The sequence below is a fragment of the Mizuhopecten yessoensis genome, unplaced genomic scaffold, assembly GCF_002113885.1.
Source record: "Mizuhopecten yessoensis strain PY_sf001 unplaced genomic scaffold, ASM211388v2 scaffold716339, whole genome shotgun sequence".
In the NCBI taxonomy this organism is placed as follows: domain Eukaryota; kingdom Metazoa; phylum Mollusca; class Bivalvia; order Pectinida; family Pectinidae; genus Mizuhopecten; species Mizuhopecten yessoensis.
This window is the reverse complement of record NW_018480067.1, coordinates 142901-164556: the sequence shown is the minus strand read 5'-3', so window position 1 is coordinate 164556 and position 21656 is coordinate 142901. Positions and strand designations below refer to the sequence as shown.

The 21656-nt window shown below is 37.1% G+C and overlaps 1 protein-coding gene across 4 annotated transcripts in view; it reads left to right on the top strand.

Moving 5' to 3' along the window:
* Positions 1 to 21124, top strand: part of LOC110443309 — a 365314-nt gene extending 344190 nt beyond the window's left edge. For 3 of the 4 annotated variants that reach the window (XM_021487457.1, XM_021487459.1, XM_021487460.1), the window contains 14 exons: positions 775 to 893; positions 1034 to 1147; positions 1360 to 1486; positions 1813 to 2075; positions 2686 to 2920; positions 5056 to 5157; positions 10901 to 11041; positions 11558 to 11692; positions 12514 to 12735; positions 13433 to 13600; positions 14375 to 14539; positions 15193 to 15341; positions 18678 to 18805; positions 19213 to 21124. In XM_021487457.1, coding sequence (XP_021343132.1) covers positions 775 to 893; positions 1034 to 1147; positions 1360 to 1486; positions 1813 to 2075; positions 2686 to 2920; positions 5056 to 5157; positions 10901 to 11041; positions 11558 to 11692; positions 12514 to 12735; positions 13433 to 13600; positions 14375 to 14539; positions 15193 to 15341; positions 18678 to 18805; positions 19213 to 20051 — 2907 coding nt within the window. In that variant the 3' untranslated portion in view covers positions 20052 to 21124. The remainder of the gene's footprint in view (positions 1 to 774; positions 894 to 1033; positions 1148 to 1359; positions 1487 to 1812; positions 2076 to 2685; positions 2921 to 5055; positions 5158 to 10900; positions 11042 to 11557; positions 11693 to 12513; positions 12736 to 13432; positions 13601 to 14374; positions 14540 to 15192; positions 15342 to 18677; positions 18806 to 19212) is intronic. The other variant, XM_021487458.1, reaches the window with a different exon arrangement.
* Positions 21125 to 21656: the final 532 nt, after the last annotated feature.

Genomic DNA, 21656 nt, shown 5'->3' with positions numbered 1-21656 from the left:
AGAAAGTTTCTATCAAGTTTGTGCCAGAAACATGTAATTTGTTTCTTGTAATTTATAGAATATAAATAATTAAAAGTTAAACCCTTTCACCACTGTAGACCATAATGGACTCATCCAGATCAATGCATGGTAGAGTCTACTAAAGATTATTAACATAGGAGTGAAAGTGTTATACATCAAAGATATATTGTTGATACTTCTATATGTTAAGAAATAAATAAATTCTACACAAATCAAAAGATGTAAATATTGTGATCAGTGACTCTACAAAAGTTCCATAAATTTACGCACATAGTACACACTTTTTAGGGGAAAGTGATAATATCAAGAAAGGGGTGCGAAGGTATAGTGCATGTTATACACGAGTGCGTACCATACATGAATATTTAAGGTATATAATATGTAACAGGCTGAAGCACTAGGATTTCAAAAATGTTAACAATACTTTCAAATTTTGTGAAACTTTTAACTCATCCACCCCTCAACTTTCATAATGGACTATTCCAACCTTTGAATTGGAAGAGTTCAAATGTGTCTTAAGGGGTGAATGAGTTAACTTTATTGGTATTGTGAGATATGTGTATAAGTTGATATATTCCATCACAGGAAATTGTACTATTGTTTTGTTTCATGAATATAATACATATACATGTATGTGGTAAGAAAAGTAGCAGAAAGCAGTAAATAAATTGGAAAACAAATACCGAAACCAGTTTCATTGATGATATACAACTTATTTGACCAACGTGAACTTTATTTGTTTGTTCCTATAAGGGTGTGGCTGCTAGACAGAGGTCGCGGTACCTGAGATTTGCCAGACCGCCACAGGAGAAACAATTGATTGAGGCAAGAAAGAAGATTCTGAAGGAGAAGAAAGCCATGTCTCTTGTCAGGTGTGAAAAAAATACTGTTGATAGATTTGGTTAATTAAAAGCTAAGCTTGAATGTAATTTTACTGTATATAACATTTCATATACAGTTTCATTTTCATAGACATCATTTTAAAATGTTCATATATCTCATGTCTTTGCAGTAATTCTGTGGGTTTCTTTGTGATGTTAACCCTTGTATGTGTGATGGCCTATGGGAAGGACATTGTTACCTCCCCTTTCTACCTCAATGAAGCCATCAAAAATACATTGATCAGGTAAGTGTGTGGTTTATCATTTTTTTAAAAATTCATGACTTGAAAATAAAACCTCAATGATTAAGAAAATGTTTGTCAATTAAAAAGCCAAAATAATCTGCTTAAACTTACTGGTGTAGTGAAAGTTGGTTTCATTGTATTTTGAATTTATTTAACCATATCAATGAAATTCCCACAAAGTGACAACCTTAGTTGTCTTCCTTTATTACCAGTTCTGGGGTGGTGAAGTTTGCCGACATTTCTCAACCAGGGGACTGGTATACCTGGAGTCAGACCACCATGCTAAACACTCTATACACTGACCAAGGTCAACAGGAAAACAATTCCAAGGTCATACAGGTAACAGCTGAAATATAGCTAAATTTGTACAACAATTTTCAAGATAAAGGAAGACATGTTTGTGTTTTTATAAAACTGATATCTCAAATTTATGCTTCATATGCAAGGTGTTTTCAGGTTTCCTGACTTTCATTTCCAAGTGCAAATAAAGGAGATATTTATGTATCAGATAAATAACTCTCATTATCTTGTATTTTTGGCACAGGGACATGTCACATGGATGAATAGTAAATATATATTAGTGGTGGTACAGTACAGTGTATGTATAAATGTTGAATATATATATTCTTTAGGTGTTTTTTGAAATATTCCAAAACAATTTTCAGCAGAAATTTGCCCTCCATGGAAGCAGTTTTGTGATTGGTCAGATCCACCTGCGTCAGATGAGAGTGGTTAAGGAGCCGTGTGTACAAAAGTTACCACATCTGCCCGAGTATTGTCTCCATGACTACAGCTACACCAACAAGATGAAAGACGTTTCACCGGACATGAATGAGACGTGGACAGAAAACACAGCCTTCTTTAATATTTTTGGAAAGCACGGCGTATACGATAACTCTGGCTTTGTCATTAAGTTAGATAACTCAAGGTAACAACATTTCTGCGGTATGTTTTCGTAAGACACTATTGGTATTCATCGGTTGTTCCTCCCGTTATATCTATAGATCTGTACATAAAAGGGGATAACTGTTTACTGGGAAATATTTGCTGCAGTTTAATTTTCGCCTTTTTGTGGTGCAAATTTATCATTACTACGAACATTTATAAACAGCATGATATACATAGTAATTTAAATGTAAATGGGGAATCAAATATTGGGCGAAAATGGAATTTAACATCAAAGGGCAAAACATTCCTGGTATACAGTTTCTCAGTGTAAATTAAAAAAGTAAAAATCAGATACAAAATATCTTCGTAAAATCACATCAGTTGAACATTTAAATGTACTAACTTCAGTCTTCTGGGTTTCAACCACTGAAAATGGTAGAAAAAACCCAAAACCATCTGTTAATGAGATGTTTTGCTTTACCGTACGTTCTTCTAAAGAGAATGAGAAGTACATTAAATGTCACCGGAATGCTTCATTTCATTAAGTAAAAATTAAGTATTGTGCGTGGATAGTAAAGTTAAAAATGATAAATTTCAAAAACAGAATACACTGTACAAGAATTACTGTATTACAATTTCTTTCTTTTCAGATCCAAAGCCCTGTCTCAGCTACAGCAGCTGGAGTACCAAGGCTGGATAAACAAGCACACCCGGGCAGTGGTCGTCGAACTCACCTTATTTAATGCTCCGACAAATCTCTTCTCGTCCGTTGCATTGGTTATGGAACTTCCACCAACAGGGGGCGCTTTTATGGACCATCGGGTTATATCGACTTATCTGTACCGTTACATGACCCCAACCGATAACTTTGTGTTGGCTTGTGAGGTAAGGTATCAACTGATCATTGCATTAGAAACTATATAAATAAATATGAATCGTAATGATTTACTTCGTTAGTGTAGAAGGTAGTACTGTCCAATAACTGGTATGAGTGTTCTCATTGTCAGCTATAATCTATACAATTCATCAATTGGATTGTATAATTTTTAAGGTCACCTGAGCTTTAGCTCAAGCGACCTATTGCTATCCGTCTTCGTCCGTCTTCGTCCGTCGTCGTCGTCTGTTAACATTTTACATTTTCAACTTAAGCTGAAATACTGGCAAAGGGATTTCATTAATATTTCATGGGAAGATTACTGACATCTCCCTGACCAAGTGTTGTTATTTTTCGGGTCGATCAGAAATCCAATATGGCCGACACGGCCGCCATTTTGAAAAACTATTTCAAACTTAAAGTCAAGTTCTGCTGGGTCGATTGAACTGAAACCTGGTAGGAATGTTCGACTCATGGTCCTGACAAAGTGTTATTATTTTTCGGGTCGATCAGAAATCCAATATGGCCGACAAGGCCGCCATTTTGAAAAACTATTTCAAACTTAAAGTCAAGTTCTGCTGGGCCAATTGAACTGAAACTTTGTAGGAATGATCGACCCATAATCCTGACAAAGTGTTGTTATTTTTTTTCGGGTCGATGAGAAATCCAATATGGCCGCCACGGCCGCCATTTTGAAAAACTTTTTCAAAATTAAAGTCAAGTTCTACTCGGCCAATTGAACTGAAACTTTGTAGGATTGATCGACTCATGGTCCCGACAAATTGTTGTTATTTTTCGGGTCGATCAGAAATCCAATATGGCCGACAGGGCCGCCATTTTGAAAAACTTTTTCAAAGTTAAAGTCAAGTTCTACTGGGCCGATTGAACTGAAACTTTGTAGGAATGAACGACCCATGGTCCTGACACAGTGTTGTTATTTTTCCTTTCGATCAGAAATCCAATTTGGCCGACACGGCCGCCATTATGAAAAACTATTTCAAACTTAAAGTCAAGTTCTACTGGGCCAATTGAATGGAAACTTTGTAGGAATGATCAACTCATGGTCCTGACAAAGTGTTGTTATTTTTCGGGTCGATCAGAAATCCAATATGGCCGACACGGCCGCCATTTTGAAAAACTGTTTCAAACTTAAAGTCAAGTTCTACTGGGCCGATTGAACTGAAACTTTGTTGGAATGATCAACTCATGGTCCTGACAAAGTGTGTTGGTTTTTTTTGTCGGGTCGATCAGAAATCCAATATGGCCGCCATAGCCGCCATTTTGAAAAACTATTTCAAACTTAAAGTCAAGTTCTACTGGGCCGATTGAACTGAAACTTTGTTGGAATGATCAACTCATGGTCCTGACAAAGAGTGTTGGTTTTTTTTGTCGGGTCGATCAGAACTCCAATATGGCCGCCATAGCCGCCATTTTGAAAAACTATTTCAAACTTAAAGTCAAGTTCTACTGGGCCGATTGAACTGAAACTTTGTAGGAATGATCAACTCATGGTCCTCAATAAGTGTTGTTATTTTTCTGGTCATTCAGATATCCAATATGGCCGCCATGTCTGCCATTTTGAAAAAACTATTTCAAACTTAAAAACAAGTTCTAATAGGCAGATTTAACTGAAACTCGGGTGTAGGAATGATCAGCTCATGGTCCTGACAAACTTGAGTTAACATTATACTTAACTATATGGTACTCAAATTGGTACATATTTCAACAACAAAAACAAATACTGTAAAATTTGGAATTTTTGACATAATAAACTTTTATGAATCACATATATATATATATCCGGTACTGTTTATAATGTATATTTAAAAAATAATAAAAAAATAAAAATAAAAAATAAAAGATTCCCAAATAACATTTGTATTGGAGCCTTGAGCATTAATGTTCCCAGGGTAACACTTTGTACAAGCCCTCGTATGAATTTTGTTTCTGATCGATTTGTGAAATACATCTTTTTGCATTAATATGAGAGAAATGTCAATCATGAATTCCAATATACGGACAACAATTATTCAAATACGTTCATATATATTTAAACAAGGGACTTATTTTTTGGTTTTCTTTGTGTTTTTTTCCCTCATTCTTTGGTTATTTGTTTAAGATTAAGATTACTTTGTCTTTTTTCCAGTTGTTTTTTGTGATCCTGACATTGTACAAAATGAAGAATGAGGTATGTAACTGGATAAAACTGAAAAGGAACTATCTTCACAGTGCTTGGAACATCGTACAGGTGAGTTTAATATCAGAAATTTTAGTATAATCTGAATATTATTGTCACTTCCCATTCAACAATTTGCTTCAGGGAATATGAAAATATACAAGTGGGTCATATCTGCCATTACCTGCATTTTATGCATCAGTTCTGCAAACATGTAAAATTTGTATTAATTTTGTACAAAAATTATCCATTATATAGTTGTTACACAAATGCGTAAAATAATTTATGGAATAATTTGTGTTATTTAATTTGGGACCTTGCCATTTTTAAATGTGTAAAAAGTGTAGACTATAATCAATGTTTTTCAAGACAACCCAAGACAATCAGTTAGAGATTATACCAGATATTTTAATAAAAAGAATATATAATATTTTTTAGCTCACCTGCCCGAAGGGCAAGTGAGCTTATGCCATGGTGCGGCGTCCGGCGTCCGTCCGTCCGTCCGGCGTCTGTCTGTCCGGCATCAACTTTTTATTTTAAACAACTTTTTCTCAATAACCAAAAGGCCCAGGTTACTGATATTGGGCCTGTAGCAAGCTGGGATGAAGGGCTACCACGTTTGTTCAAATGAATGACCATGACACACTTTCAAGGTCACTGAGGTCAGATGTCTTAAAATCTTAAAACAACTTCTTCTCAATAACCGAAAGGCCTAGGGTACTGATATTAGGCCTGTAGCATGCTGGGATGAAGGGCTACTAAGTTTGTTCAAATGAATGACCTTGATCCACTTTCAACCTGATGTCCTTGTTCGATATTCAAGGTCACCGGCGTCATATGTTTAAATCTTTTAATAGGTTCTTATGAATCAAACACTGATATTCTGCCTGTAGCTGTATTTTAGTCCACTTTTAAGATAACAAGTATGAAATTGTAAAATTTCTTTTGTTTTTTTCTTGTGTTTTCTGGTGATATGATGCATATTATTGTGTATCTCCTTAAGAACTGAGGTGTCTGACTAACATTGAGCTATCTCATGTTTTCAGTGTTTGATGGTGGCTCTGTCTCTGACCCACATTGAGCTATCTCATGTTTTCAGTGTTTGACAGTGGCTCTGTCTCTGACTTACATTGAGCTATCTCATGTTTTCAGGGTTTGACAGTGGCCTTGTCTCTGACCCACATTGAGCTATCTTATGTTTCAGTGTTTGATGGTGACTCTGTCTCTGACTTACATTGAGATATCTCATGTTTTCAGTGTTTGACAGTGGCCTTGTCTCTGACCCACATTGAGCTATCTTATGTTTTCAGTGTTTGATGGTGGCTCTGTCTCTGACCCACATTGAGCTATCTTATGTTTTCAGTGTTTGATGGTGGCTCTGTCTCTGACCCACATTGAGCTATCTTATGTTTTCAGTGTTTGATGGTGGCTCTGTCTCTGACCCACATTGAGCTATCTTATGTTTTCAGTGTTTGATGGTGGCTCTGTCTCTGACCCACATTGAGCTATCTTATGTTTTCAGTGTTTGATGGTGGCTCTGTCTCTGACCCACATTGAGCTATCTTATGTTTTCAGTGTTTGATGGTGGCTCTGTCTCTGACCCACATTGAGCTATCTTATGTTTTCAGTGTTTGATGGTGGCTCTGTCTCTGACCCACATTGAGCTATCTTATGTTTTCAGTGTTTGATGGTGGCTCTGTCTCTGACCCACATTGAGCTATCTTATGTTTTCAGTGTTTGACGGTGGCTCTGTCTCTGACCCACATTGAGCTATCTTATGTTTTCAGTGTTTGATGGTGGCTCTGTCTCTGACCCACATTGAGCTATCTTATGTTTTCAGTGTTTGATGGTGGCTCTGTCTCTGACCCACATTGAGCTATCTTATGTTTTCAGTGTTTGATGGTGGCTCTGTCTCTGACCCACATTGAGCTATCTTATGTTTTCAGTGTTTGATGGTGGCTCTGTCTCTGACCCACATTGAGCTATCTTATGTTTTCAGTGTTTGATGGTGGCTCTGTCTCTGACCCACATTGAGCTATCTTATGTTTTCAGTGTTTGATGGTGGCTCTGTCTCTGACCCACATTGAGCTATCTTATGTTTTCAGTGTTTGATGGTGGCTCTGTCTCTGACCCACATTGAGCTATCTTATGTTTTCAGTGTTTGATGGTGGCTCTGTCTCTGACCCACATTGAGCTATCTTATGTTTTCAGTGTTTGATGGTGGCTCTGTCTCTGACCCACATTGAGCTATCTTATGTTTTCAGTGTTTGATGGTGGCTCTGTCTCTGACCCACATTGAGCTATCTTATGTTTTCAGTGTTTGATGGTGGCTCTGTCTCTGACCCACATTGAGCTATCTTATGTTTTCAGTGTTTGATGGTGGCTCTGTCTCTGACCCACATTGAGCTATCTTATGTTTTCAGTGTTTGATGGTGGCTCTGTCTCTGACCCACATTGAGCTATCTTATGTTTTCAGTGTTTGATGGTGGCTCTGTCTCTGACCCACATTGAGCTATCTTATGTTTTCAGTGTTTGATGGTGGCTCTGTCTCTGACCCACATTGAGCTATCTTATGTTTTCAGTGTTTGATGGTGGCTCTGTCTCTGACCCACATTGAGCTATCTTATGTTTTCAGTGTTTGATGGTGGCTCTGTCTCTGACCCACATTGAGCTATCTTATGTTTTCAGTGTTTGATGGTGGCTCTGTCTCTGACCCACATTGAGCTATCTTATGTTTTCAGTGTTTGATGGTGGCTCTGTCTCTGACCCACATTGAGCTATCTTATGTTTTCAGTGTTTGATGGTGGCTCTGTCTCTGACCCACATTGAGCTATCTTATGTTTTCAGTGTTTGATGGTGGCTCTGTCTCTGACCCACATTGAGCTATCTTATGTTTTCAGTGTTTGATGGTGGCTCTGTCTCTGACCCACATTGAGCTATCTTATGTTTTCAGTGTTTGATGGTGGCTCTGTCTCTGACCCACATTGAGCTATCTTATGTTTTCAGTGTTTGATGGTGGCTCTGTCTCTGACCCACATTGAGCTATCTTATGTTTTCAGTGTTTGATGGTGGCTCTGTCTCTGACCCACATTGAGCTATCTTATGTTTTCAGTGTTTGATGGTGGCTCTGTCTCTGACCCACATTGAGCTATCTTATGTTTTCAGTGTTTGATGGTGGCTCTGTCTCTGACCCACATTGAGCTATCTTATGTTTTCAGTGTTTGATGGTGGCTCTGTCTCTGACCCACATTGAGCTATCTTATGTTTTCAGTGTTTGATGGTGGCTCTGTCTCTGACCCACATTGAGCTATCTTATGTTTTCAGTGTTTGATGGTGGCTCTGTCTCTGACCCACATTGAGCTATCTTATGTTTTCAGTGTTTGATGGTGGCTCTGTCTCTGACCCACATTGAGCTATCTTATGTTTTCAGTGTTTGATGGTGGCTCTGTCTCTGACCCACATTGAGCTATCTTATGTTTTCAGTGTTTGATGGTGGCTCTGTCTCTGACCCACATTGAGCTATCTTATGTTTTCAGTGTTTGATGGTGGCTCTGTCTCTGACCCACATTGAGCTATCTTATGTTTTCAGTGTTTGATGGTGGCTCTGTCTCTGACCCACATTGAGCTATCTTATGTTTTCAGTGTTTGATGGTGGCTCTGTCTCTGACCCACATTGAGCTATCTTATGTTTTCAGTGTTTGATGGTGGCTCTGTCTCTGACCCACATTGAGCTATCTTATGTTTTCAGTGTTTGATGGTGGCTCTGTCTCTGACCCACATTGAGCTATCTTATGTTTTCAGTGTTTGATGGTGGCTCTGTCTCTGACCCACATTGAGCTATCTTATGTTTTCAGTGTTTGATGGTGGCTCTGTCTCTGACCCACATTGAGCTATCTTATGTTTTCAGTGTTTGATGGTGGCTCTGTCTCTGACCCACATTGAGCTATCTTATGTTTTCAGTGTTTGATGGTGGCTCTGTCTCTGACCCACATTGAGCTATCTTATGTTTTCAGTGTTTGATGGTGGCTCTGTCTCTGACCCACATTGAGCTATCTTATGTTTTCAGTGTTTGATGGTGGCTCTGTCTCTGACCCACATTGAGCTATCTTATGTTTTCAGTGTTTGATGGTGGCTCTGTCTCTGACCCACATTGAGCTATCTTATGTTTTCAGTGTTTGATGGTGGCTCTGTCTCTGACCCACATTGAGCTATCTTATGTTTTCAGTGTTTGATGGTGGCTCTGTCTCTGACCCACATTGAGCTATCTTATGTTTTCAGTGTTTGATGGTGGCTCTGTCTCTGACCCACATTGAGCTATCTTATGTTTTCAGTGTTTGATGGTGGCTCTGTCTCTGACCCACATTGAGCTATCTTATGTTTTCAGTGTTTGATGGTGGCTCTGTCTCTGACCCACATTGAGCTATCTTATGTTTTCAGTGTTTGATGGTGGCTCTGTCTCTGACCCACATTGAGCTATCTTATGTTTTCAGTGTTTGATGGTGGCTCTGTCTCTGACCCACATTGAGCTATCTTATGTTTTCAGTGTTTGATGGTGGCTCTGTCTCTGACCCACATTGAGCTATCTTATGTTTTCAGTGTTTGATGGTGGCTCTGTCTCTGACCCACATTGAGCTATCTTATGTTTTCAGTGTTTGATGGTGGCTCTGTCTCTGACCCACATTGAGCTATCTTATGTTTTCAGTGTTTGATGGTGGCTCTGTCTCTGACCCACATTGAGCTATCTTATGTTTTCAGTGTTTGATGGTGGCTCTGTCTCTGACCCACATTGAGCTATCTTATGTTTTCAGTGTTTGATGGTGGCTCTGTCTCTGACCCACATTGAGCTATCTTATGTTTTCAGTGTTTGATGGTGGCTCTGTCTCTGACCCACATTGAGCTATCTTATGTTTTCAGTGTTTGATGGTGGCTCTGTCTCTGACCCACATTGAGCTATCTTATGTTTTCAGTGTTTGATGGTGGCTCTGTCTCTGACCCACATTGAGCTATCTTATGTTTTCAGTGTTTGATGGTGGCTCTGTCTCTGACCCACATTGAGCTATCTTATGTTTTCAGTGTTTGATGGTGGCTCTGTCTCTGACCCACATTGAGCTATCTTATGTTTTCAGTGTTTGATGGTGGCTCTGTCTCTGACCCACATTGAGCTATCTTATGTTTTCAGTGTTTGATGGTGGCTCTGTCTCTGACCCACATTGAGCTATCTTATGTTTTCAGTGTTTGATGGTGGCTCTGTCTCTGACCCACATTGAGCTATCTTATGTTTTCAGTGTTTGATGGTGGCTCTGTCTCTGACCCACATTGAGCTATCTTATGTTTTCAGTGTTTGATGGTGGCTCTGTCTCTGACCCACATTGAGCTATCTTATGTTTTCAGTGTTTGATGGTGGCTCTGTCTCTGACCCACATTGAGCTATCTTATGTTTTCAGTGTTTGATGGTGGCTCTGTCTCTGACCCACATTGAGCTATCTTATGTTTTCAGTGTTTGATGGTGGCTCTGTCTCTGACCCACATTGAGCTATCTTATGTTTTCAGTGTTTGATGGTGGCTCTGTCTCTGACTTACATTGAGCTATCTTATGTTTTTAGTGTTTGATGGTGGCTCTGTCTCTGACCTACATTGAGATATCTCATGTTTTTAGTGTTTGATGGTGGCTCTGTCTCTGACCCACATTTAGATATCTCATGTTTTTAGTGTTTGATGGTGGCTCTGTCTCTGACCTACATTGAGCTATCTTATGTTTTCAGTGTTTGATGATGGCTCTGTCTCTGACCTACATTGAGCTATCTTATGTTTTCAGTGTTTGATGGTGGCTCTGTCTCTGACCTACATTGGGTGTTACCTGTACCGGTTTATGCTGGTTTGGGAAGCCCTGGAGAACATGCGGAGTACCTACTTTGAACAGTTTGTAGATGTGTCCTTTCTTGCTGTATGGGATGAGGTAGGTATATAAGTCATGTCATCTTAAATTTCTAGAGAAGAATTCTTACATACTGAATTTCATTGGAGCATAATAATGTTTAACAAAACAATAATTCACAAATACATCTATAGTGTGAAATTCATAGAGCATATGAATGTGTCAGTTTCATATGTATTATCAAAGTTGTTTTAGTTTACAGTTTATTATCCCAATGACATCTCTTAACTATCTAAACTTTTCCAAAATAGCTAGTAGCAAGTTGAATTAAACTGTTTCACTTTATCCTTAACTTGTTTACTTGAAAACGCCCCAGTGCTCTCTGTGAACAAACTGAACAATCTCTTGCATTGGTTTTGTTAGCTTACAGAGTCCATTTTGATTAGTGTTAGAACCAGCGGTGCCATGGTCATTCCTATATTCGTTAGCTAAAGCGTCGATGACAAATGCCTTACTTGACACAGAATTACTAGAGCAGTTATAGGTTCACAATCATTCACAGAATATTAAGATTAAAATGTCATTTATTTCTTTTAGATTCTTCAAGTTCAAGTTGGAGTCATTTTGTTCCTAGTTTTCATCAAATCACTGAGGTTGCTAAGATACAACAGGCTCTTCGCCCTATTTGGCAATGTCTGCAAACGAGTGCATAAAGAGTTCATTATATTCACTGTAAGTAAACCGGACATTTCAAAAACCCTGTTTCAAACAGGTTCAGTAACATATTTTTGTTGTTAACTGTCATATTTTGTTCAGTTAAGGTTGATAGAAAACTATATTTAAGTAACACATTGAGTGCATGATTGTAAATTAAGCATTCATTTTTTGCTATATAATGTATTGTAAAAGTGGACATTTTTTGCATTTGAATGTTTGCCTTGTATCCTTTTAAACCGATCGCATTGTGAAAATTTTAATTTAAGCAATATCTCTGAAATCTAAGTACAAACAATATTTTATCTGTCTTTCATCTATAAATAAATATTCACATGTGGATATTTATTCCCCAAACAATTTGTTTTTTGGGGGGATGGTTTATAGGAATCGCGCTATCTGTCCGTCCATCAGTCTGTCCATCAGTCCGTCCATGATCTTTGTAAGTGCAACTCCTCCTAAACTGTGTGTTGCATTTTTTTGTAATTTAACACAGCAAATGAACATCATATGTGGATGTGCATGAAGTAAGGAATTGGCATGTTGACAATTCTTCCTTGAGTTATGGCCCTTGAAATTATTAAGTACCCAGTAAGCGCAAGTGAGGGGTATACATTATTGTATCTCTGTGAGCTCACTCATGATTTCTCTAGTTTCACATCAATTTACTCGACTTGAAAAACACAAACCTTTCCACATCGCAAAAATGTCCACTTTAACAGTATATAAATGTTGCATTGAGGATTTATCTAGTTATGCTATGAAATACTGTATACTGTTTGATATTTTCATAATTTGTCAATACAAAACACAAAACGATTTCCTTGTTCTTCCATCAGGCTCTATTCTGTGGATTACTCTTGGCCTTCTCCAGTCTTGGACTCCTCCTGTTTGGCTCCTTTTGTTGGTCATTCCACGACTACTGGACCACATTGTTCACGTTGATGTCCCTGATGACCGGCCACTATCAACATCCTGGCAAAGAACATACAATGACCTACTTCCTGCGTGTCTTTGTTTTCTGTTTTTGCGTGTTCTTCACAGGGTTGCTCACCTCTTATGTAAGTATAACATTTGTGGTCCTACTGTCGTAAATTGTAGAATACAACCAGTCTAGCGACTCGACACTTCAATTCAGAAAACAGAGCTGTTATTCAGGGCAGTCTTTTAATTTGTTTCCAGAAACAAAGTCTAGAGTGATAGATATCATGCAGTAGTGATTCTTTCAATGTTCATACTTGCCAACTAATTGAAATTTCCATGGGGGAGATTTTACAAGCTCGAACATAAACAAAATGTGTGTTAACCCCTAGAGACAAAATAATCCATTAAAATGACATTTTTTGAGCTGTCTATCGGGTGAAATCATCAGATATTAGAAAAAAGAAATAGTTTAGCAAATTCACTCGTTGAAAATGCTGAATTTTAAGGTCCGAAATCATGAATGTACCGCCAAATAGGGAGAGTTCCCAAGTATTAATGGGGTTTTTTCCTGTTGATTATTATTCCTACAAGATTATCAGAGGCTGCAAACACAAAGTTTCTTTTTGACCAAGGAAATCATCGAGTAACTGTTTCATATCATACTCTCCAATTAATACACTGCGACACATACATGTATGTAATTGACCGTTGTGGTCCCAACTTCAAATAGCGGTGATGTAAAATGTGTTTTTTACTAAAAGATGAAAAAGTTGTAAGATTATTCATTAGATAATGATCTTGGATTTCATTTTTCCCCATTTTCTGTTTGCATAGGTGATAGCTTTCCTGTCATTCCGATTTAGAGTTTACCGCAGAAAACAGAGTGACATTCTGGCAATGAGCGGACGTGATGCGCTGCTGTTTTTTTGGAAGCAGTTCCTGATGTGGACAGGGATACGCTATGAACCGCCAGTACATGAACCAGAAAATGAACTGCCAGCAGTAAGTTGACCAAGGAAGTACGGTAGTCTAGTGGTAGGACGGCTCGTGACCGGAGGGTTACTGGTTTGAGTCACGTCATGGCACTGTGTTGTATCTTTGAACAAGATACTTTACTCCACTTGTACCAGTGTATTCAGCTGTAAATGAGTACATGGTTGGGCAGTGCTAGAATTGTAGAATGCTAGCTGTGAGCACCGAAATGGCAGCCCCGGCTGTATGCTCCCCCGGGAGTTGAGAAAGGTATTGGCTGGTTGCAAAGGCCCAATAACCACAGATAATAATTTGCGAACCGCTTCGAGATGACCTATGATCTATAGGTTATGATAAAGCTGTATATAAGAACCTCAAATTATTATTATAATTATAACCATTTACATGCTTAGTGAGTTATCTGAATTTCTCAAAGAGAAATGTTTATGTCAAAATTCAATTCCAAATTATTGAAACAAAAATTTATCCTTTTAAGCAAACACACCTATTTTAATGGTAAGAAAATGCATTTAATTTTCATCACTGTTTAATATGTTTCAAGAACTAATGCTTGCTTAATTCTGGTTTAAAAAGTATGTAAGGAAAATTTATTTAAAGTCTTAAGTATTATTTTACATTAAAATCATCTGTGGACTAATTTCTATGCTAAATACAAACCTGTAAATCAAATATTTACCTCAAAACCATGGCAGACAAATCCTGTACTGGAACTATAGAGGATGTCTGGAAATGAAACACAATGTGTGTATGCCACTCTAACATATATACGTTTCTTGTTTGCAGGAGTTCACCATGGTGGAGATTGAATATCAGGTGGATGAATTGTATTTCCGAATAAATGCACTGTCAGGATTGCACAGTCTTCCGGAGAAACCTACTGGGTATCTGACAGACTCTGATGGAACCTACGGAGTTGGAGACGACGGCATATCTAGTGGGGGTTCAGAGGTCAGTTAAATCTGACACTGAATTGGAAATTATTCTTTTAATTGGCTCCTGGTTATCAAGATATAGTATAAATCTTCTTATACTGTCATTGTTTGTCCAGCAGACTGTTGGCATCATAATATAAAGGGTGATGGGTGGGGGGTGGGGGTGGGGGTAGTAACGCTGACAGAACACTGACCTCTGTCAGTGAGATAAACCTGTATGGGTGGAGTCGTGTAGGCAATCAACCTGTAAACCAATCAACCTCAGGGGGGTAATTATATACATTGAGGAAGATACACCACAAGCATTGTCGAGAATAGAAATAAGGAAAACATGACCTTGAGATACATTGGCAGTAAGCGAGGGACAAATAACTTGAGTGGCATTATATCAAGGTTATATACTTAATGCATTGCTTATCTACATAATGAATCTACCAAATGAAAAGAAGATTAATTGTATATTGTATCTGTGGTAAAAAGAACTTCACACTTCCATGTACCTGAATTTTATCTTGTACATGTATCCCCTGGCAAAAATTGTCAATATATCTTCTCCATACCTCTCATTTAGTGTGTTCAGGCCTGAGCAATATGCATCTAATGGACTATTGTATATCTAAGTCATGTTTGTTAAATTCTATGTAACAATCAGTAAGTCTTTAACTACAGATGCAGCAGGGTGAAGAAGAGCGCCTTGACCATCGCGTCCAGCAGATTGAGGACTATCTGTACTCCCAGGAACCCTACTTGGCCCAGCTTCTCAAGATGGACAACACTGACCCCGATCTTCTGTCGCAGGAGAAAGAGAAACAGCTCAAGTGAGTACAGGACCTTGCAATGCTGGGTACTGTTACTGCTGATGGGTTCAATAATATCGCCTCAATATTGAGAACCTAAGGAAATATGGTGTTATGATTTTACCTTTATAATATTTAGAAACTTCAGCCGAACATAATCCTGTAGCTCTCCTGTAAAGCTTTTAGAAAATAAGCAAATACATTTCTATCATGTTTCTTGGTAAACTAGACAGAAAAGCTATTGCTATAATTTCACCTTTATAGTTTGGGAAACTGAACAAATATATTCCTATATATATAATCTTCATAAATATATTAATACAACCACTGATATGTTTTATAATTTGATTTTTACAATAATAAGGAAAAAGGAAATATAATCGTATGATTTTAACCTTACAATTTTGAGAGAAGAAGCTATCGTATTTCTATAATTTTTGGATGCTTAACAAATATATCTCTGTAATTTCACCTTTACTGTTTTGGGAAACTAAGCAAATATGTATCTTACAATTTTTGCAAACTAGGTAAATACATTCTTATAATTTCACCATAACAAGGAAACTTAAAGGCCACTTTCGCGTATATGGTTGAACCTGGAAGAAAACTACAGGCACAGATCTAAACTGAGGCTGACCTCAGGAATATTCGGCACATTTAGATTGAGGGGTTCAGACGTACCTGACAGATACTAAAATGCTGACTATCGCTAGTTCGCGTTATTTCTTGCTAAAACAATGTCAAGCCACATGTAGTTTTAAAGATACGTTATGTAATTCAGTGGACGCGTGAAAGAAGGAAAAACTATTTTTAGCTCAGCTTATAGAACGGTCCAAGTGCCTTCGTTTATCGTGCAATATGTCTGTGCCACATGTACCTTTTCATCCGGGATCACGAATGTAGCCTAAGCAAATAAAGTCTTAAAATCTCAATGATTTCAATATGAAAGTTTTTGAAAACTAAGCAGATATGTTTCCTGTTATCCTATTTATATAGAACTGGTCTGTGTTTATTGCAGGTCACAGGTATATTCCTGTTATCCTATTTATATAGAACTGATCTGTGTTTATTGCAGGTCACAGTTATATTCCTGTTATCCTATTTATATAGAACTGGTCTGTGTTTATTGCAGGTCACAGGTATATTCCTGTTATCCTATTTATATAGAACTGGTCTGTGTTTATTGCAGGTCACAGGTATATTCCTGTTATCCTATTTATATAGAACTGGTCTGTGTTTATTGCAGGTCACAGGTATATTCCTGTTATCCTATTTATATAGAACTGGTCTGTGTTTATTGCAGGTCACAGGTATATTCCTGTTATCCTATTTATATAGAACTGGTCTGTGTTTATTGCAGGTCACAGGTATATTCCTGTTATCCTATTTATATAGAACTGGTCTGTGTTTATTGCAGGTCACAGGTATATTCCTGTTATCCTATTTATATAGAACTGGTCTGTGTTTATTGCAGGTCACAGGTATATTCCTGTTATCCTATTTATATAGAACTGGTCTGTGTTTATTGCAGGTCACAGGTATATTCCTGTTATCCTATTTATATAGAACTGGTCTGTGTTTATTGCAGGTCACAGGTATATTCCTGTTATCCTATTTATATAGAACTGGTCTGTGTTTATTGCAGGTCACAGGTATATTCCTGTTATCCTATTTATATAGAACTGGTCTGTGTTTATTGCAGGTCACAGGTATATTCCTGTTATCCTATTTATATAGAACTGGTCTGTGTTTATTGCAGGTCACAGGTATATTCCTGTTATCCTATTTATATAGAACTGGTCTGTGTTTATTGCAGGTCACAGGTATATTCCTGTTATCCTATTTATATAGAACTGGTCTGTGTTTATTGCAGGTCACAGGTATATTCCTGTTATCCTATTTATATAGAACTGGTCTGTGTTTATTGCAGGTCACAGGTATATTCCTGTTATCCTATTTATATAGAACTGGTCTGTGTTTATTGCAGGTCACAGGTATATTCCTGTTATCCTATTTATATAGAACTGGTCTGTGTTTATTGCAGGTCACAGGTATATTCCTGTTATCCTATTTATATAGAACTGGTCTGTGTTTATTGCAGGTCACAGGTATATTCCTGTTATCCTATTTATATAGAACTGGTCTGTGTTTATTGCAGGTCACAGGTATATTCCTGTTATCCTATTTATATAGAACTGGTCTGTGTTTATTGCAGGTCACAGGTATATTCCTGTTATCCTATTTATATAGAACTGGTCTGTGTTTATTGCAGGTCACAGGTATATTCCTGTTATCCTATTTATATAGAACTGGTCTGTGTTTATTGCAGGTCACAGGTATATTCCTGTTATCCTATTTATATAGAACTGGTCTGTGTTTATTGCAGGTCACAGGTATATTCCTGTTATCCTATTTATATAGAACTGGTCTGTGTTTATTGCAGGTCACAGGTATATTCCTGTTATCCTATTTATATAGAACTGGTCTGTGTTTATTGCAGGTCACAGGTATATTCCTGTTATCCTATTTATATAGAACTGGTCTGTGTTTATTGCAGGTCACAGGTATATTCCTGTTATCCTATTTATATAGAACTGGTCTGTGTTTATTGCAGGTCACAGGTATATTCCTGTTATCCTATTTATATAGAACTGGTCTGTGTTTATTGCAGGTCACAGGTATATTCCTGTTATCCTATTTATATAGAACTGGTCTGTGTTTATTGCAGGTCACAGGTATATTCCTGTTATCCTATTTATATAGAACTGGTCTGTGTTTATTGCAGGTCACAGGTATATTCCTGTTATCCTATTTATATAGAACTGGTCTGTGTTTATTGCAGGTCACAGGTATATTCCTGTTATCCTATTTATATAGAACTGGTCTGTGTTTATTGCAGGTCACAGGTATATTCCTGTTATCCTATTTATATAGAACTGGTCTGTGTTTATTGCAGGTCACAGGTATATTCCTGTTATCCTATTTATATAGAACTGGTCTGTGTTTATTGCAGGTCACAGGTATATTCCTGTTATCCTATTTATATAGAACTGGTCTGTGTTTATTGCAGGTCACAGGTATATTCCTGTTATCCTATTTATATAGAACTGGTCTGTGTTTATTGCAGGTCACAGTTATATTCCTGTTATCCTATTTATATAGAACTGGTCTGGGTTTATTGCAGGTCACAGTTATATTCCTGTTATCCTATTTATATAGAACTAATCTGTGTTTATTGCAGGTCACAGTTATATTCCTGTTATCCTATTTATATAGAACTGGTCTGGGTTTCTCTGCAAGTCACAAATACATTCCTGTAGTCCTTTTTATATAGAACTGGTCTGCGTTTCTTTGTAGGTCACACCTGGAAATGGAGATTTTCCGCCAGCTTCAGATTCAGAGACAAGATACTGACCAGCCCACAAGTTCAAAGGTCAAGGCAGGCAGTTCACAAGGCAAGAAGGTTGAAGTTGATGGGGTCAAAGGTCAGTTGATATTATTTCAATAGAAGGAAAAATGTTTAAAGCAAGTCAACAAAACTTAAGAATTTTTTTTCATAAGTACTAAAGGCATAAAATAATTTGTTTAGCATTCCAGGAACAGTCTTTCAAGAAAAGATTTCTTTCATTTATATGCCATGCTTAATTAAGACTTTTCAAATGAATAGCATTCAATCAAGGTATGTAAGTATTAGACAGTCTAAGTTGTATATTACCATAAATAATTTTAGTTAAAAATGCTCAAAAAGGCTTAATTCTCATAAACATGAATATTGGGATATTCTTCCTCTTTTTCTTCCTCTCTTAACAAACATACCAAAAAATTATATATCTTTCTTTCAAAACGAGATAATATATTACACATTTACATGTATTGTTTAATTTTATTACAGGTGTGGTTAAAGATGGTGGTTCGGACAACCAGAAGAAAAGTGTCTTTTCTTATGCCCCTCCTGATGAATCAAACTCTAATGAAAGTTGTGACATTGACCCTCAAACCAGCTCCTCCTCCAACCCAGAGTCACCAAGGGATCATGACAAGAGCGGGAGTAAGGCAATTGCTGAGAAACAAGTGCGTGTGTCAGTAGGTCAGACTGATAAATCTGGGTCACAATCTTCTGACTCGGACAAAGGCTTGTTTACAAAAGGACTTAAGAACGAGGTCAAACAGAAAAAACCTGAACCTCCTCCGAAGCCAACATTTATTAAACATAGCATACGTGATGTTGTATCCCATGATGCATCTCGCCCAGGAGGAAGTCCTGCCCTTCGGCAGTTACGGTCAAGTCTCAACACCATAGAGAGGCTCTCGTTCAAGGGAGATAACAGTGGTAGTAGCTTTACTACCGAGTCCAGTTCAGGATCGGAGCAGGACGCAATTCATGGAATGCAGAGACCACATGGAAAACAGCGTAACTTACGGAAAACAAAATCACGTGGGAAAGGCAAAGGTTCGGTCAATCTAACAGGAAGTCTTCTGGATGAGCTGGATACGGAAGACAAAGAAGAGCTCGAACAATATGAATTTGAAATTCAAAACACAGAGGATCAAGTAGAGCAAGAGACTACCAGTGGCCAATCAGACTCGGCCAATAAAACACCTTGTGACAAAAGACCAATTGACAAGGAGCCAATCAAAGAGCAGGAGACTGCTGAAAATAAAGAGGAAGTGGAGAGATGCTCTGTGAAAGACTCAATAAAAGCTTTTGAAAAACGTGCAGGGAACAGTTAATACTTACAGTCAGGACCTGTAGTATGTAGGGCATTAGAAATATGTATATTGACATTCGTTAAACTTTTCATTAAAATATGTACATTTGTATATATAAGAATCTTGCATTTTTATCAAGACATTTTGATTTCTAAAAGAAAATCTAAAATTATAAATTATATACAGTCAACCTTTAATGTTTCGAACTCTGCAGGACCCTCGCGGAAAATTTGAAACATCAGCTCACGAATGTTAAACATTGAACATCGACATTCTGTACATAAGACATAGTGTGATTCTTAAATTGTGTGACTAAACACAGGTTAAGAAATTTAATTTGAAATATATAAATATTAAATTAACAGTACACCTGAAATAAGACTTGTATGTTTATATGCACAGTATTTCAACATTCTGGTACATGTACATTTTTTAATGATTTCATAACAAGTGATTATACTTCGAAACAGCAAGATTTGACTAGTAAAAGTTTGATTCATGAATAGATTTATTAGTAGTGTTATATATAGGGGGAAATCTGGACTTTGCTATAAGTTCAATACATCAATTAATTAGACCCTTCAAAGCTTGATTTATGGAAGTTAGACTGTATTTTCCTGGTGCTACTATAGAAATCATTGATTTAAAAAGAAGCTTTGTTCCTAGATAATATCGTCAGAGTAGTAGATTTGTGTGAAGTCAGTTCTGTGGAATCTTGTTTCCTCTATCAGCTTTTATAAGTTCCTGGAACACACAAAAAATATAAGACCTTTCATGTCCTTCAGAGTCTAACATCAGTACCAGTACTTCTATATACCTCAAACTCATAACGTTTTTGTCAAATTATTTTAAATTATCTCATTTTCTTCCTTTATGGGAAAAAACCCTTATGCATGAAATTCATTTTAAGTTCCGTCCAAAATAGTCATATTGTACCCTCCCATCCAATAGTAGATTATGTATAATTACAAATTTTACAATTTTTGTTTTGTCCAATCATGGTTCACATTTGTATTGCTTAGCAATATATATTTAGTAATTTTCCATTCAAAGTATATATATTTTGTATATACACATGTATACAATATAAGTAACATATGTATACAAAGTAGGTATATACATTTTGTGTATAAATAAAATATTATATACAATTATATCGTACATATATTATATTCATCTTTGTAATCATCATCAGTTCATTTTATATCTATTACATATTTACATGTTTTACTTTGTCATCAAATGACCATGGAAGTGTCCTACACAGGTACTTCAGAAATTATCATATTATCTACAGGTTTTATTTAGAGTAATAAACTTAATAACAAAGATACTTCTAAGTCTTAATGCTTTGTTATTAGGTCACCTGAGACAAAGTCTCAAGTGACCTATATTGCGATCGCCTTTTGTCCGTCGTCGTCCGTCGTCCGTTGTCCGTCCGTAAACAATTTACATTTTCGACTTCTTCTCCAAATCCCCTGAACCAATTTCAATGAAATTTTGCAGGGACCTTCCATGGACAAAGGTCAACAAAAATAGTTGCCGGTTTAGTCCTAAGCCCCCAGGGGCCTGAGGGGCGGGGCCAAAAAGGGTCAAATTGACTAAAATTTCAAAAATCTTCTTCTC